The sequence below is a fragment of the Chionomys nivalis genome, chromosome 9 (genome assembly GCF_950005125.1).
Source record: "Chionomys nivalis chromosome 9, mChiNiv1.1, whole genome shotgun sequence".
NCBI lineage: Eukaryota > Metazoa > Chordata > Mammalia > Rodentia > Cricetidae > Chionomys > Chionomys nivalis.
The window spans coordinates 8,196,708-8,215,450 of record NC_080094.1 but is presented as its reverse complement, the minus strand read 5'-3'; the positions used below and the strand labels follow the sequence as shown (position 1 = coordinate 8,215,450).

Below are 18,743 nucleotides of genomic sequence, written 5' to 3'. Positions count from 1 at the left end.
AATTCCTACCCCTTATAAACCTATGGCTGTTCCAAAGCCACCACCCCTGAGTGACTCTCGGAGTCCATGAGCAACGGCGCAAACCCAGCCAGAGCTTCTCTACCCGGGTGATGAACAGTTGCCCTCAACTGTGAATCACGAATATGGGTGACCAGCTCATAGCCCTCAGAGGAGCGGCTCAGGGCTCTTGGCTTGTGCACATGACAAGGCGCTTTCTGCAGCAAGGCTGACCCGCAGTGAGTCCAGACCCCTCCCGCATGCTGCTCATTGAACTGTCAAACTAGTACAGTTGTTTGGGAGTGGACGCGTGAAAGAACATTTGCAAATAAACCCTGAGTCCAAATTTGTGGGCATAGTGAGAATGTTGATAGCAAGAGGCATCAATCCCTTGGTCTAATTGTTTTTTTTTTCAACTTCAACTGCCCAGAAATTTTGTCTGGAGTCTTAAAGTCATGGCATAATTAATTCTGTAGGGTTTGTTTGTTTGATTTTTGTTTTTGAGACACAGCCTTATGTATCTCAGGCTGGCTTTAAGTAGCTAAGGATGACCTTGAATTTCAGATTTTCTTGCTTCCACCTCCCAAGTGATGGGATTAAGAGCCTGAGTCTCCATACCTGGTGTATCCAGGACTGGGGATCAAATCCAGGATTTCAAATACGCTAGGCTAGGCGAGCACTCACACGGGGATGTAGAGCATCCCCAGCCTGGTACGTAAGCTTGTTAGAAGTCATTTCCGTTACTCTAGTACCTTTCTGTCTGGGCTCATAAAAATGACCCTGTACCCCCAGCCTTGGATAAGGAGGCTAGGTTTATCTCTGTGGACGTCACCTACCACCTCTTTTTCTTTCCGTAAAACAGAGGTTCCAGATATTTAGCTTTTGGATGTTCTGCCTACACAAACACAGAGGGGAAGCTAAACTTACCTTGTCTAGGACCTCGGAGACTATAGGGTGACATGCGCAGTAGCCTCACGCGATCCGTGTCCCCCACAGAAGCACCCATTGGAGAGGAAGTAGGTAAGCTTTCACACACTTACCTCCCCAGCAAGTACACCATGGGGATTCCCTGGCAAAGCAGGAGTCTCCGCGGCCTGGTTTTGGTCCCTCACCTCCTTGGCTTCTTCAGGCTGGCTGTCGACTGGGATACTTTCTCTTCCCCTGTTCAGTTTAAACAATCGGTCGAAAAAACCGAAATCTTTGGGCTTGGAGGGGCTTTCTGCCTGGGACTCAGGTGGTGAAGGTGCGGGCGGGAAGGTGGCAGGGAAGGCCTGCTCCTTGGCCTCAGTGCACCCTGGCCTTTTATCCGCAGCCGGCCCTGGTGCAGCTGCCACCGGAAGTGTTCCGTGCTCACTTGGGTCTTTGTTCGCAGGCGCTGAGCCGGGGCTGACATCAAGCCTGCCCGATGCAGCCGATGAATCCGTGCCTTGGTCCCCGGGACGTCCTGGTACAGGCCGAGAGAGTGTCAAGAAAAAACGCGATCTAGCAGCTGGTGCCGCGGGCTTGGCTTCTCTCCCAAGATTCTTTCCGCTGGCATCGGCCACAGCTTGGGCCTCCATTGTCTTGGGTAAAGAAGCAGCCACATTATCCTTGGAGATGCTTATTCCCAAATCGACTGTAAACACAAACATAAACAGTGGTCATTCATCGAGCCAGGAAATTCAAGGGTGAATGATGGACTCCAGCTTTTAATAAACAAAGGCTTCTCTGCAGACAGAAGGCCTTGTCCTCCACGGCTAGCCCAATGGACATCTTCTGACCCTATTCTTCCCTAGGAGAGACCCCTGAGGCTGATGAGGTAGAAAAGCCGCTGCCTGGGAAGTCACTGCCTGCCGGGCACCATATGAGTGAGACCCAAAGTCTGCTGTCCCCGTTTATCTCCCTGGAACCCAGAGAAGTGTTAAGATTTTCCAGTAGGAAATCACAGCCGGTTAGAGTTTGGGCTCAGGAGCCTGGAGGTTGGTCCTTCAACCCCTCCACACTCTAGACATCTGGCCTGAGCCTTTCTGTATCATGGGACCCTGTCCTGTGTATTTGCCTTGCAGTTCCATTGGTCTCAGCCCCTTAAATGCCTCCCACACCCCATTGCTGTGGTAATGAAACATGTCTATATTATAAATGTCCCCTCACACTTGAGGAGTGCCTCTAGCAGGGAGCCCCTTAGTCCCAGCATTATGGAGGCAGATGCAGGCAGATGTCTGTGAGTCCCAGGCCGATCAGAGCAACACAGTGAGACCTTGTCTAGAAAACAAACAACTAAACAAAACAAATCTTTTTGACTCCAAGGCCTTTAATTTTCTCCGCTTTACTCTCTGGTAAAGATGAGGAAACAGTAGCCTGCCCTCACCGTTGTCTTAGGAAACGACACTAGTTAATATGTTTAAAGTGTACAGAAACATGGCTGGGATACGCTCCCTGCTCAGTACATGACATGAACCCTGGCTGCTGTCACTGTTGGTGAGAGACAGCACTGCTACCCTGCTGAAGGGACCGTCCCTCTAGTCCCTGGTGACAGAGCTCAAGCCACCTTCGCTCCCAACTCCCGAGTTCATGTTCTCTCTGTCTCAACGTAAGCCATCTATTAGAGTAGACTCTGGGGATAGATTAAACAGTAATGCTCAGAAGTCGACACTTTGCAGTCATGAAGAGCAGGTGCATCCAGGAAGGTCGAGGCAGCCACCAATGTGGCGAGCTCACGCATTCTGTGTGTGTAGGAGGCAGCTTTCCAAACCTCCCAAGAGCTGCACTCCCAAACAGCCACCCTTCCTGCCTTGAACCGACTGAATTGCCTTCTTTTCAAGGCCCCTTGGTAAGAAAGCAGTGGCAAAGAATTTTGGAATCTTATTTGATTCTGAAGATCTTTTTCTACAAGCTTTGAGATTCTGCGAAAATCCCTAACCAGCTTGAATTTTCCTTATTTATGAAATGGTGATGTTGGCCTGGGGATATGATTCATTCAGTCAAGGACTTGTCTCACAAACATTAGGACCTGAGGACCTGTCTCTGGTAGTGTGTGGTGTCCCTGCTGCCACAACCCAGGTAGAAAAAGCTGGGTGTGGTATTCCAACCCTGGGGAGGTGGAGACAGGGAATCCCTGGAACACACGGGGCAGCCAGTCTAGCCTGATTGGTGAGTTCCAGGCTGATTAGACAGTGAAAAACCCTGTCTCAGAAAAAAAGAGGATGTGTATAGCCCCTGAAGAGCAGTGCTTGAGGTTGTCCGCTGGCCTCCACCTCACACATCCATGTGAACACACATGCACCTGAACCCATATGAACACTGCATACGCACAAGCATGTAAGTGCACACACAAACACACAGGAAATAGGATAATATAAATAAAGCAAGTGGGAGCATGGATAGCTCCCTGGAACGCCCGTTGTGATGCTTGTGGGGAAGCTCATCTCACTCGGGTCCAGGCTGCTGCCTCTCACCCCCCAGGAGGGACTAAATGATTGCAGATTCTATAAGGATGCTGTTGAAGGCATCTCTCCATCCTTGCCAGCACTGCATTTTCTGCAGTATACACTTAGACAGACATGTCCTGGTATGTTTGCAAGAAGCCAAGGAGCAGGATGAAAGGGTGGTGGCAGAGACGATCGGAGAGTTCTTCATTATATTTCCATTAGACGTTTATATGGGATGATAAACACATGCCCACACAAGCATACATTCGTTCACAGCGGCTCCGCCAGAATCTGATATCTTACGGTGTTTGGAGTCAGGAAGCTGAGGAGAGAGTCTTCTTTCTGTGTGACGCAGTGACCTCTTACTAACACAGAGAAGTGACATAAGACAGGGCAGTGACAGACTGAGGGAGGTTCACGAGGAGGTCCCCGGTCAATCATTGAGTTAGCTAACCCCGGCGAGCTCTTTTCAGTTTTCTCCTGTGCTCCAGGCACTCCAGGTACTGGAGGAGAAGGCACTGCAGGAGGGAGGGAGAGAGAGAGGGAGAGGAGAGAGAAGCAAGCAGAGCAGGGACCAAAGGAGCAAGGAGGCCTTTAACTTTAGGAACAAAATGGATTGTGGGTCTGGTCTGGAGGGAGAGGAAACTGTTCACAAAAAGGAGAGCCTGGGACTGAAGGCAAGGTGAGGCTTTTGCAAACCCCTGAGAACAGGGACTGGTTTCCCTGCTTCATGCCCTGGCTGGGAACCACAGGAGCCAAAAGGTGAAAACAGCACAGACAACACTCTCCATAGCAAAATAATAAATAAATAAAAATAAATAAATAAATAAAGCCAGTGTTTTGCTTTGAAAGGCTCAATACCAAAAAGGACATAACACATAGCATGTAGAGTCAACAACCGGAAGAAACAAGAGCCCTTGTCAGAGGTCAGGTAAAGCTACTCGGTGGCTTGGCAGAACTTGGAGAGCTCTGATTGGCTCCCTTCATGACAGCTGAAGCTCTGTGCTGTAGGCTGGGTGGTTCCTACTGTTAGTGGAGTATTAGGGAGAGCCTGGGCTCTGGAAGCCCTGACGAGCGGGGCTTGAACACTCATCTCAACAGGTGGATGAAAAGTCCACAAATACCGGGCGTTGGTGGCGCACGTCTTTAATCCCAGCACTTGGGAGGCAGAGGCAGGCGGATCTCTGTGAGTTCGAGGCCAGCCTGGTCTACAAAGGGAGTTCCAGGACAGGCTCCAAAGCTACAGAGAAACCCTGTCTTGAAAAACCAAAAAAAAAAAAAAAAAAAGTCCACAAATATCAAAAAAGCAGAGAAAGAAGATGTAGTCAACATGTCACACTGGGAAGAAGAACAAATAAAGAGGTCCAGTGACCCCTACCCACCCCCAACTCCATCTTAGGGGTCCAGTGACCCCCACCCCTCCCCAAGTCCATCTTAGGGGTCCAGTGATCCCTATTCATCCCCAAGTCCATCTTAGGGGTTCAACCTCTTATGATCACTAATGTTTGTTTTATGAAATTGGTGCATGTATATTATATCTTCTTGGTGAATTGACTTGTCTCTTTACTAATATGTAGTAGTCTTTTAAAACCTCTTCTGACTATGTTTGGTTTAGAGTTCTCTTTAACAGATATCAGATAATCGATGGCAGTTCATTTGTCTGGTCCCCATTTGCTGTATAGATTATTTTTCATCCTTTGCCTCTCAGTCCATGGGAGCCCTTTGCTAGCACAGCATCTTTCTTTTTCCTTCCTATAATGGCACCAACGTGGACAACTCCATCCACGTAAAATCTGAGAGAGCTTGGGAAGTAATTCTAGACAAAAAAGAACAGAGTTAAGCATGGCTTCTTGATAGCAGCATTTTCTCAGGTGGGTTCTGTTTGCTAGAAGCAAGCACATCTCATTTAAGAGAGGCTTCCTGACTCAACTTTAGCTGCAAAAACCTTGCAGCTCTTTTAAGAGGACCCACCAGCAAACACTTAAATGGTGTTTATGAATAGCCGACAACATGCTTCTTGGTGGTGGCAGGGGCATCGACACTCCATATAGTTGTGGCAATGAACATGGGTCCTGCCAGTACCTCCACCATGAGGCTAGACTCTCAGAAAGCTAAGGATGGGGTGGATCCAGCAGTCAAAGCCACGGCTTTAATCCTAGCTATATTGCTTAGCAAATTAAAGACTCATGTGTCAGACAAAGTGAGATATACAGTAAATATAGATTTAGGCAAAAAAACCCTCTAAACGGTTTACAGTGTGTTTAAAAATATATGTAAGATTGGGAGAGAAAAGAAAAAGGATAAAGTCTAGAGAGAGAGAGAGAGAGAGAGAGAGAGAGAGAGAGAGAGAGAGAGAGAGAAGTTAGGTGTGGTGGCACACACCTTTAATCCCAGCACTTGGGAGGCAGAGGCAGGTAGATCTCTGTGAGTTCCAGGATAGCCAAAGATACACAGAGAAACCCTGTCTCAGAAAACCAAAAATTAAAAATTAAAAAGAAAAGATAGAGTTTAAAATAAAGCCATGTAAAGATGGAAAATACACAGAGAGTCTGGATACTGTGTGTTATTGTGTTGTCTTTGAATTGTTTGAATGCTGAGGAAGGAGCAACAGTTGCTAAAAGACATATGATTATAAATGCTGCTGAATTAATTCAACATATATACTTTGAAAATGCCTTGACTTCAAAATATATAAAGATATGTTACTTTGGAGAAGAGGTTTTATTTTTGTTTCCACAGGAAATAAGAGGCTGTGGATTCGTTCTGGGGTTTAAAAAAAAATCAGGTTTGATCAAGGAAGACCCCCTGAGAAATATCCGATAGAAGCAGTTGCTCCAGATGTCTGAGTTTTACATCCAGAACAGTCTTTAGACTGCTGGCTGAGATGATCAAATCTCACAGAATATTCCATTAAGGACTTGACCAAAATTTAAAATTTTCTTTAGGTTCCTATAAGATTATCAACGCCCCCAATCAGCAAGAAGTAGCCTGGAAAACTATATTCATATTCCCCAAAAATAGATTATGGATGTTTGTTTTTGTTTAGAGTGTTGGTTTCAAGTTGTTATGGATAATGGTCGGGAAGAAAGCTAAACAAAGGAGATTAGATTCAGAATTCTTGTTTTGAAAAAAAGGGGGGGGGGGAAGTACTGTGGGACTATGGTCTTGTATGATTTGTCACTTGTATTAGTTTATGATTGTCCAGTAGCCAGGCAGGAAGTATAGGTGGGGTGACCAGAATAGGAGAATTCTGGGAAGAGGAAAGGCTAAGTATGCAGTCGTTACCCAGAGCAAGAGGAAGATAAGAATGCCTCACTGATAAATGGTACCCAGCCACATGGCTAACACGGACAAGAATTTTGGGCTAATTTAAGATGTAAGAAAGAGTTAATAAGAAACCTGAGCCAATAGGTCAACTAGCTTATAATTAATGTAGGCCTCTGTGTGTTTTTATGGGACTGAATGGCTGCAGGACTGAAATCTCTGTCACCTTCCTTCCTTCCTTCCTTCCTTCCTTCCTTCCTTCCTTCCTTCCTTCCTTTCTTTTTTTCCTTCCTTTCTTTTGTTTTTTTGAGATAGGGTTTCTTTTTCATAGCCCTGACCTGGAACTCACAGAGATCCACCTGTCTCTACCTCTGCCTTCCAAGTGCTGTGATTAAAGGTGTGTTCCCCTACTGTCCAGCTGTACAATGTCTTTCTTGGAGACAACACAGTTGGTTCTAGCTGTGTAACCCAGCTTGTCTCTTTCTGGATAGAGACCATTTACACTTAAGGTGATCACTAACCTTATTCTCTACCTCTGCATTTCTTTCTTCTGCTTGGTGGAATCTATCAAAGAGTCTTTCCACTGTGTGTGGCTATTTATTTTCTTAAATACGATCCATCAATTTTTTTTACTTCTATTTATTTTTTTAAAGTTTCACCTCCTGTGCTGCTGTTTTCCTATCTGCTCACTTTTTCTCTCATATTGCTGGTTTTCTCATCCATTTTGCTAACTGTCCCTCTGTGGAGTTGATTTCCCTCTCCTGGTCCTTGATTGAATTCAGTGGCTTTTTTGTGTGCTGTTTCCGGTCATCAATCATTTTAAAAGAAAGCTTTTGAAATCTTCCTGGCATTATACCCGAGTCAATGTCTTGAGCTTGGGAGTTGGGAGTTCTGGCATTTGTAGAAGTTCTCTTGCTTTTCTTTTCTTTCTTTCTTTTTACACAGTGTTTTGTATTTCTGTTTCACAGTTTGTACATCTGTTGGTTTGGACTTTTCTTTTGGTTTGGGGGGGCCCTACTTATTTATTATGGATGTGGGGATAGGGGGCAACTGCTATGACATATGTGTAGAGGTCAGAGGGCGACCCGAAGGACTCTCCTTCCACCACATGGGATCGAGGCTTTGAACTTAGGTCATCAGCGTGGTGATGAACACTTTCACCTGCTCTGCCATCTTGCTGGACTGTAACCACCACCTCAGGCATATATGGATAAAAAAACAACTTAGTATGTCCCAAACTTAGTACTGTCAAGTGTTTTAGGCAACCACTGGGGTAGAGGTCCTAGAGGATGTCCCCCGTGAAACAAGAGAACTATTCAAACGTCTTGTTTCCTCCCTACTGTTTGTGAGCCCCAAGTGAACAGTCTTAGGGTATCTAATTACAGTCCCAGGTGTCTCTAGGAGTGCCCGGTGGTAGGGCTAAGTCAGGAGACAAGGGTAAGTCAGAGCGGAGCCCTGGGTGAAGCCTTGCATACTCTCAGAGAAAGAAGTTGATGGCTGCAGCAGAACAGCCACCCTGTAACGAGCTGCTGGGGACAGGCTCCTCTTATTCTGAGATTTATTGTCCTAGTTCTAGAAGTTTTCCAAGGGAAAGCTGAGGCTACTCATCTTTGCTCTCCCAATGAAGCATTCATTTCCGAATTCCTATTCTGTTGATTCATGTGCTAGTTCTTCCCCCAGAACCTCATTTTTGTGTATGTGGTGTGTGTACAAGTGTGTGCAAGGGCACATGTGCCAGGGGTACATGCACATGTGTGTGCACCTGCATATGGAGGCCAGAGGTCAACTTTGATTGACTTCCTCAACCACTCCACCTCATTTTCTTACTGTCTGAGGCAGGTCTCTCACTGAACCTGGAGCAGACTGGTTTGGCTGGACTGATGGCTCTCTAAGTCGCAGAGGTCCTCCTGTCTCAACACTGGGAATCTAGGTGTTCGGATGGGCTTTTCTGTTTGCTTGTGTTCTGTGATATAAGTGCTGGGTACCCAAACACAGGTCCTCCTGTTCCCAAAGCAAGCACTTCACCATCTCTGCCGCTCCTCCAACATCACGTCCTATGCCACCCTGTCTCTCACACTGATATCCTGATCTCTCAGGCTAACTTGTGGAGTGGACGTAGGATGCTCAGTAATCTCGAAGGGGCTGTTACAAATCCTGCAGTTGCTGTGGGAGTTTGTAGAATTATGGGCCAACATGGGTAAAACACATGGATCAGACAGAGCTATTGTGTCAGGGTCCAAAAGCAGACACGGGGCGAAGCAGTTCATTGCAGAGGGAGGGAAGGAGCTGCTGATTTCTTCAAAAGAGAATTCTATTTAAATATCAAAGGGCTATGGGAAGCCCTTGGGGGAAGAAAAGCGCTGATGAAGACCTCTGAGAGTATGCAAAAGTGACCCTCTGCGGGTCGCGTTGCAAGAGTCAAATGGCACTTCAAACAACTGTGGTTTTCAGTCCCAGGCAGATGCATTTGTTGTTCAGAAGTTCCAGAGTCAGGCTTCGTGGGACAGATGCTTACAGCTCGGAGGAAGATGGTAGATTTGGAAATTTCACTAACGATCATATTTCAGGCTTTTCATCTCAGTTCTGAAGAGCCAGGATGTCTTGGCAGGAAATCCTAGTACAAATAACAGAGAGGGCTTTTGGACTTGGGAATGGAGTCTTGATTATCAGCTTGATTTGCTTGGACAGTGAGTGACGTCACGGATCCGAAAGCACTGTTAACCCTGTGCTGCCCAGAGGACATTTTCAAGAGTGACTTTCAGTTTCTGAGGACGAGACAGCAGTGAGACCACGTTTCACTCTTCTCTCCCCCCCCCCCCCCCCCCGGTGTCTTCCAATGCTTATATGCTTTGCGAAAATGTGGAATATGCAGGGTTACTTCAGATGCAAAGCCAACTGTTCCAACAGGAGCAAATGCAGCGGATGTTTGAGCTGGACTTATGGGGCTTTGTTTGGATTTCCTTCTTAAATCAGTGATAGTATGCATTTGATGAGCCTTTACTCCCCAAACTGACCCCTCTCTCTTAGTCTTTTTCCTTTCTAGCTGCCGTCCATCCTTTTCGCAACCAATCCCTGCAGCCTGAATGTGTCTCCTCAAGAATTCTGCATGTTTGTATATGGTGGTTGCATTTGTCAGTGTGAGTGGGTATGAAGGTCAGAAGAAGACATTAGGTATTGTTCCCCTGGCTAGTGAGTCACAGGGACCTGCCGTTTCTGTCTCCAGTATGCTGGGATTACAAACATGCCACTACTCCCGGATTTGGTTTGCTTTTGAAGACAGGGTCTCACTGTTTAGCTCTGGTGAGCTTAGAACTGGCTGTGTAGACCAGGCTGGCCTTGAACTCACAGAGATCTACCTGCCTCTGGCTCTTGAGTGCTGAGGTTAAAGTGATGCACCACCACACCCAACATTTTTTTTTTAATTAAGTCTTCTAGGTGTCAAACCCAGATGTTAATGCTCTTGCTTGTAATGCAGGTGCTTTACAACTGAGCTCTTTCTAACCCTATATTAGACATATTTTTATTTAATGAGTTTTATATAAAAATGTTATCCCTCATAGCCAAAATATCCAAATCTGTGTTCTTTCTCTTTTAGACATCACATAATATTTCTTAATATAGATGCTGCAAAAGCTGTGTAAGACATTGTCTGTTCTAGGAACATTCCGGTAGTTTCCATATTGTTTCTTTCATCTCCCCTACTAACAATTCCAGTGTAAACATCCATGTTTAATAATCCTAAGCCAACGTTTTCCTTTCTTCTGTAAACTACAAGAGCAAATGGAGAATTGCTGCTCCCAAACCAATGAATATGCAATTAAAAAAAAAAAGATGCCGCCAGATTGCTTTCCAGAAACAGCCTGGAGATTGATTCAGAGCAGCAGGTGAACCAGGAATGTCCCCCTCACTAACTGGAGATGTCTCTGGCCAACAGGAGATGTCCCCTGGCCAGCCCGAAATGTCCCCCTCATCCGTCGTTGAGGGAAGCTGATCAGGTGCTATGATAAGCATGTTTTAACTGTTAAGTAGCTTGACAAAGAAGGAGGCACCTCGCTCTCTTGTGCACACAGTTGTTGGGGTGGGCTCTGGAGATGGAGGTCGGGTAAGAAATCAAGTTCTTGGCACACAGGAAACTGCTGAAGGCTAACTGTTGTTAATCTGGGATCCTAGGAAAATCACTAAGCAGATAGTAGGAGGCAAGGTTCCCAGGGGAGCAGGAGGCAGAAAAGCCATCAGGTTAGGGGGGCAGCACTGTTCCAAATATAGATAAGCAAGCACTTACTGGGGACACCCGAAGATGCTTAGTGTCATTGTCACTGAGGGAAAGCACGGCTTTGCTCCACACCCACTGGGATGGCTGTAACAGAAAGGTAGCCAGCAGCCTGCGCTGGTGAGAACGCTGAGCAACTGGAATCTGTATATGTTACTGGGCGGTTGCTTTGGAAAGCAGTTACAAAGTCCTCAGAAGGGTGGTCATTGAGCCTGCCTATGACCCACAGTTCTATTCCTAGATAGACAGGTCCAAGAGAACCAAAATCTGTATCTACTCAAAACTGAGCTCATAAATGCACAGGGATATGCTATCTATAAGCACTGGGGCTTAAACAATCACCACCAGAACATCCATTTATGTGTGAGTGAATCAAGAAAATAAGGCCTTTGTGCAGTGGAACGCTATTGACCTTAAAGGAGAACGATGCAGTACAGATGCGTGCCGCGACCTAGGTGAACTCTGAAAATGGTCTGTGACCAGGCACTTTGAAGAAGGGGATTTGGGATGGGGTCCAATAATCTATGACATTAGAATGGAGACGTCATCTCCCAGCACCTTGACCTTGTTACGTACACTGTTCGAAATGTCTACTGTGTCTATGAACACTAGAGTCACTAACCGAATGCCGCTAAAATGTACAGAGAGGGCTTGGGATTCAAAGCGCTTGACTGCAAGCAGGAGGACTTGATGCAGGTCCTGAGAACCCACGTAGGTGCTGGGTGAGCATGACAGCCTTCCATGGTAGAGACTGGGGGTCTCCAGAGGAAGCTGGTTAACCATGCTAGTCATACGGGTGAGGTCAGGGTTTGAGAGGCTCTGCCTTGAAGTATAACATGGAAGAGAAAGGAAGGATGGTTGCTGACATCAACCCTGAGCCTCCACATGCATGTGTGCGTGCGCACACATGTGTGCCAACATACATGCAAACATGTATGTTACATATACATGAAAAGAAGAAAAAGCAAAAAATGTACAGGTAATGAAAAAGAGAAAATGAAAGAAAAAGAGGGGTATAGTGTAGTGGCGTAAATGAAGGCAGACAGAAATTATAAGAATATAGTCAGCTTTAATTAGGGAAAGACTCACAGAACCCGTGGTTCCAGCAGAGAACAGGAAAGCAGAAGGGGCGGGGGAGAGCACACCAGCAATATTTATTAGTAAAAAATATCCTCAGGCGACCCCGCCCTACAAGCAAGGTGATTGGCGGGGGCTACCCCTACAGTATAGAAAAGAGATACAGGACTCAAAGCAGAAGAAAGAAATATTGATGATGGTGATTCTTATGATGACAGTGATGATGGTGATTCTTATGATGACGGTGATGATGGTGATTCTTATGATGACGGTGATGATGGTGATGATGTTGGCTGATAGTGGTGGTGATTATGACAATGATGGTTGATGATGACAGTGGCTGCTGCCGCTGGTAATGGTGATGATGGTTGATGATTATAGTGATGATAATGGTCATAATTAGGATGAGTGTTATGATTTTTCGAAAGCGATCTTCTGAGAAGTTTGAAGTAGTGAGTCAAACGGAATGACGGGGTCTGCTGTGTAGTGTGTTTGGCCAGAACACTGTTGCAGATGTCCTGAGTTGGGGGATCCTAAATGAAAACCCTAACCTCAGGCTGTCCCTAGAGCACCGCAAATCTCTTATTGAGCTCCTCCCACGGTCACACATGGAGCTGCGAAGACAGGGCTCATTTCTAGCTCCTTGCAGTTTCTATGCCTCACAGAGCCTCAAACTGCTCCTTAGCCATCCTCACATTCCCACGGCATCGGAATCTCCCAGAAGGTTGGAGAAAGCTGTGCTGGTCTAGGCCTTGAGTATGTTGCGTGTGCTGAGTTCTAATATGTTATATCAAATGACAAGAAACCCTTTGCTCTCAGGAGCTTAATTTAAAAAAATTTAAATTAATTGATTAATCCTGTGTGTATTCTCACATGTATCCAGGTGTATGTGAGGTGGTGCATGCATGAGTATGGGTGTGCAGTGCATGCATGTATACGGGTGTGCAGTGCATGCATGTATACGGGTGTGCAGTGCATGCATGTATACGGGTGTGCAGTGCATGCATGCATATGGGTGTGCACATGCATGCATGAGTATGGGTGTGCATGTGCACGCAAACTAGATGATAGCCTGGGGTATCATTTCCCTAACATTACTTATCTTGCTATTTTGAGACAAGATCTCCCTTGCCACGTAGGCTTGGCTGACTGGCCAGTGAGCCCAGGGATCTGTCTCTCAACCTCCCAGTGCTGGGATTATAAGCATATGACACCATGCCAGCCTTAAAAAATAGACAAACAAACAAAAAAGAAAGACAAACGTGGATTCTGGGGATCAACTCAGGTCTCTGACTGAGCCCCAATCCCCTACCAGACTTTTATCCAACTCATTCAAGTATTTTTAAAATTCTAGTAGTAGCTTGGCACTGTGTTAAAGCCTATAACCCCAGCTACTGTAGAATGACATAGGGGGTTGTGACCTCAAGGTCAAATGAGCCGCAACAACAGCAAAACCCAAAGCAAACACAGACAGAGCAGTTGGAAATGGCGGCTGCCAAGGGAATACATGGATTAGCTTCTGCCCAGGCCCCATCATTTTTCCACTGCCAGGCAGCTATGATTTGGGGCATTGTCTGGGGAGAATTCCTCAAGGATCAAAACTGGCAAATTCTCACTCATTATCTTACCAGCAGAAACCTTTTTTACTTTAGTCAGGAATTTTCCCTTCACTAAATTGATCCCATCTATGTGTGTATAGATACACACATGTATTTTAAAGATACAAAATTAGACAGTTACTCCTTTAAGGACAATTGACGAGGGATGGAAAGGAAGATATTAATTCTAAGAAATGTCTTAGCCGTGTGTGACAGAGACAGGTATTAGCTTCCGAGAAATGACACGCTCCGGCAGATCAGTCACGTGTCGGGACTTGCCATCCCTCAGCTGTGAGAATAGACAATTTTTCCTCTTAAAGAGGAAAAATTTGCCAGAACAGATTCAAAGAAAGAAAGAAATGAAGGCATTTTTATTTCCCCCAACAGTCTGTGAAGTTTTGAGAATACCCAAGAGGGAAGATCTGGTCAGGTAAGATTGATTCATCCAGGCTGGAGAGATGGCTCAGCGGTTAAGAGCACTGGCTACTCTTTCAGAGGACCTGGGTTCAATTGCCAGCAACTTACACCTGTCTGTAATTCCAGTTCCAGGGGATCTGAAACCCTCATACCAGTGCATATAAAATTAAATTTTTTTTTTTTTAAAAGATAGACTCATCAGGGGTAGTCAGTGACAAAGGTTGACACTGCAGACTACATTGCTTGTAGTTGACCTCCCCTCCTCCGTCTCAAGTTCATCCTTCCTAGCTGCCATCCTTACAGGCCCCTTATGGCCGGAGAGAATGGCATGACTCCTGTCTTACAGGTCAATCTTGGACAGGGCCAATTCCACCCACCATTATACAGCTAGCACGCCGCAGAGCTGACACCCCAGGCCCCAAGTCAAGTTAGTTAGACTTCAATGCTTGCACTCACTGGGGCACCAGATGGCCACAGAGTCTGGGCCTTAACACAACACAGGTATCTTACAGTTCAGAAGGTCACACGATAAAAGTGGGCCAGAGTCTAGAAATTTTCAAACCTGTTCTGAGGCTGTTTACTGCTTAGCGTATGGCCTCCTTCTCCACAGTCAAATCTACCAGCACCCATCTTTAAGTCTCTCTTTCCCTCTCTCTTTCTGTCTCTTTCCTTCCTCCCTTCTCTCCCTCCCTTTAGCATCTGCTCCCAATGTCGCGTCTTCTTTTCCAGCTCTGTCCCTCTTGCTTCTTTCTTCATAATGGCCATCAGATAGCATTAGACCTCTCCGAATAGCTCAGGACCACCATTTCCATCTCACCCACTCAGCAAGCCTTCTTTTGGTCACCCATAGGTAAGGCACCATGCTCACAGGGTGCAGGGTGACACCATTTGGGAGAGGTAGAATGCTGATGTGCGCCTTACTGGTCCTCATCTGCAATGTTCCCTGGCTTCCCAAGTACACACCTTGCAGATAACATTGCACCCCAGTGCATGCCTTCTTAATGAGGATGTTGTGGTCCCAGGTGAGGGGATAAAAACCTTTATTCTTTTCACACGAACCCAGACACAAATCACACACGCGTCCGAGTCAACCTCCCTATGATGTGACAACATAGAAGACGGGTTCCTGCGTGTCCGGTACATCCTCCCCACCCACCCTACTCCTTTACTGTCCCCGGTGCTCACTCCCTGCCTCCTTTGGCTTCTGCCCCAAACTTCAAGCCTGTTTCAGTGTGAAGGTGACTCAGGCACCTCTCTGGAGAACAGATGTGTCTTTTAAAGCACTTTTTTGTGATTAAGGAACAAAATGTTAATTAAACTGCAGCAGCATTCTCTCAGCTCATACAGTGTGGCGTTATGTGAATCCCTGCCTTACAGTTCCCAAGGGGAAATGTGCCCTGGCTTTTGCAAAAACAAAACAAAACAAAACCAAAGCAAGCCAATTATCATTCACAATGGTTAAAGCCCCTTTGACAAATCCAGAGAACAATTATCTTCCGCAACGGTTAAAAGCCTCCGTGACTTTCCTTCCTGGGTTCTCTGGGCTTAGGGCCATCTCATCTTTCTTGCTTTTAGTGACAAGGTAAGCTGGGAGCCGACTTCCTCTCGCCTTACCAGGTGGGAAGAACTGTCATATATCAGTGGGACTGTGGCATTTCTGTAGCCAATGACTTATGAAGCGGAAAGTACAATACTTCATCTTTTTAAATGTGTATGTGTGTGTCTGTGTAAGCGTGTACACTACAGGCATGCCAGAACCCATGGAGGCGAGAAGAAGGCATCGGAATCTTAGAACTAGCCTTTTAGATGGTTGTGAACCACCATGTGAGTGTTAGACAGTGAATCCACATTCTATGAAAGGACAGCAGGTGTTCTTAGCCACTGAGCCATCTCTCTAGCCCCGGAACAGCTCATTTTCCTATAAGGACCATTGATTCGGTCAGTCTGGAAGTATGTGGAAGGGTTTAGGTTCATCCCCTATAACTCTGATCTCTGGGATGTCTGAGGTTTCTTGTCTTCCAGTTCTCCCAACTAGCCCTGTCTGTGGCAGGGGTGAAGCTGGATCAGCCATCAGATGGTCATAAACCTCAGTAGATTCATACCTTGATGTACCACGTGACACAGCCAATGAGATGCCAAGTGGGGCTTCTAAGTCAAGTATGCCGACCCCAAAGCTAGACCCTTGGGACTCCCACTCTATCGCATGTTCTAATCTGCTGGAAAGCCATGCCCAGCTGCCACGTGTCTTTAGAGATGTCGTGGTGATCCAGGGAGGAGCCAGGCAACCTTGAGTCAGAACGGCCTGAATTAGGCCCTCTGCAGGGCTCAGAGGACAACAGATTGATGATAAATAGATTCTGGCTCTAACACCCTCAGGCAGGCAGTTCCCATGGGTAAGCACCCAGTGTGGGCCCAGGATTCTGTCACCCCAGGACATGAGCATGTGAACTTTCGAGGTGAAGCTGTGTGGTTCCACCCTTGTTCTGTCTACTGTAAACAGGGATGGAGGTGACCTCGCATCCCGGCAGAGCTGTTTCCCACACGACACTGACCTTCATCATAGTGCTGGGTCACGTGGGTGGACACCATCACCGGGTTCCCATTCTGAACACACTCATTGTCCGAAATCACCTACAACAGAAGAGTTGGTTTTGGTGGTCAGGTCTTGGAAGGCGGAAACTCACGGAAGACCCTCAAGGCTACAGGAGCACCTTCCAATGTCAAACTCGAAGGCTGTGTTTGTAGAAACTGCCAGCCTTCTATCCAGCCTTGGAGCAGCAAAAGGACTCACTCAGGCTAGATTCCTGTCATCGGAAGAGCACTCCTGGTTCACGCTTCCCCTCATCAGTCTCACGCAGGATGGTAAGCCCCACAGCACGCGTGGGGTGCCGAGGCCCAAAAGACACACTGTCTAATAAGGAACCGAGCAAGAATCTATGGCGATTCAATGACCGGCAGGCTAAGTTCACCCATCTGTCTTGGCCACCATTAGACAATGCCCTCAATGTATACACCTATCAAATATAGGAAATTCACTGTCTGTGTGTATGTTTACGTGTGTATGTAGATGCACATGTGCGTGTGTGCACGTGTATGTGTGTGCATGCTTGTGGACAGGACAGCTTCAGGTGTTGTTGCTCTGCTCACATCCATTGTTTTGAGACAGTGGCTTAGTGACTTGGAGCTCACCGAGTCATCTACATGAGCAGGCCCACAGGTCCCATGGATCTGCCTGTCTCCACCTCCCCAGAATTGCTATGTACAAGTCTGGCTTTTTAAAAAAAATTATTTATTTATTATGGATACAATATTCTGTTTGCGTGTATGCCTGCAGACTATAAGAGGACATCAGACCTCATTACAGATGGTTGTGAACCACCATGTGGTTGCTGGGAATCGAACTGGGGTCCTTTGGAAGAGCAGGCAATGCTCTTAAGCGCTGAGCCATCTCTCCAACCCCCCCTCCCCCTTTTTAATGTGGGCTCTAGGAATCAAACTCAAGCCCTCGTGTTTGTAAAGTAAACACGTGACCAACTGATCTAACTCCCTAGCGCTTTGGCCTCAGCTCTTAACAGGCATCTTTTAGGGGAGAGCCCTAACTATTCAGTACTGTGTGTGTCGTTATCAAGGAGCTTTGAAAGTACTCCCATCCTCTCTGGTTTCCACATAATTTCGATTAAATCATTCTATGGAGGAAGTCAGATGCTATGATTTCAGGCGTTTCCTAGAGATCAGTCTTGAACCACTAAAATACACCCAGGGTTGCTCACCTCATCACTATGGGCATTTGGGCTAGGTAATTCTTAAGTGTGTGTGTGTATGTGATTGTGTGTCCTGTGCACTGTAGGACAGTCAGTGGCAATTGTGGCCTGTATGCATATGCACCAAATGTCAGAATCAACCCCTTCCTGAGTTGACTATTAAAACTGTCTTCAGATATTGCCCAGTGTCCCTAGGAGAGCGCTGAGAAACAAGTGTGCTTTTGTAAACCAACCGGCCTTGAAGTAGCTACTAACTTGGCTCCCTGGCCATCATCCATGGAGGTCACTGAGGGCACCAGCGTCATAGACGACCATTTCTTTGAATTGCTTGTTTTATATGGAGTTTCAGAGTCTGTGTTTTGTGGTGGATGTGTGCTCGTGTGTGTGTGTGTGTGTGTGTGTCAGAGATGACACTGGGACCCTCATATCTCTGTGCTGCCACACTCAACTTTTCTCATGGGTACCGGGGGGTCAGAACTCAGGGTTTCATGCTTGCACAGCAAGCGCTTTACCCACTAAGCAACTTCTCCAGACCCCACCCCCACACATTGGACCTGCAGTTTCCCCCAGCTCCTTGGTGGATTCTAGGACTTCCGGCTACCACAGACCAACAGTGACAGCAGGGGCCCTCACACCTCATCTCCTTAGTGAGCCCTGGGAAGGCAGAGTAGAGTCCTTTGGACGCTGCTTTCTGGTACCTATGTGCCAGTGACTGAGAGTGTTACCTTGTAAGTGTCTGTTTCCGGTTCCTTCTCTTGTACGTCCGTTCTCAGCGGGACACTCATTTGGTTGCCCATTGTTCCTTCAATAGACAAAAAAAGAGGAAAAAAAAATCAAAACACAAACCTAAGTCTGCACACTTGCTTGTGAAGCCAAGCTGCAGAGACAAGCTCCCTTTACTGACTGCCATCTGGCACCGGGCTTCAGCCTTTTTCTCTACAATGAAATTCTT

The 18,743-nt window shown here is 46.5% G+C and overlaps 1 protein-coding gene across 1 annotated transcript in view; it reads right to left on the bottom strand.

Moving 5' to 3' along the window:
* Bcas1 (brain enriched myelin associated protein 1) overlaps positions 1–18,096 on the bottom strand; it is an 83,215-nt gene extending 65,119 nt beyond the window's left edge. The window contains exons 1-3 of the mRNA XM_057781053.1: positions 18,025–18,096; positions 16,583–16,661; positions 1,038–1,612 (exon numbers count right to left, since the gene is read on the bottom strand). Of these exons, the coding sequence (XP_057637036.1) occupies positions 1,038–1,612; positions 16,583–16,661; positions 18,025–18,096 (726 nt within the window). The remainder of the gene's footprint in view (positions 1–1,037; positions 1,613–16,582; positions 16,662–18,024) is intronic.
* Between the last annotated feature and the right edge of the window lie 647 nt (positions 18,097–18,743).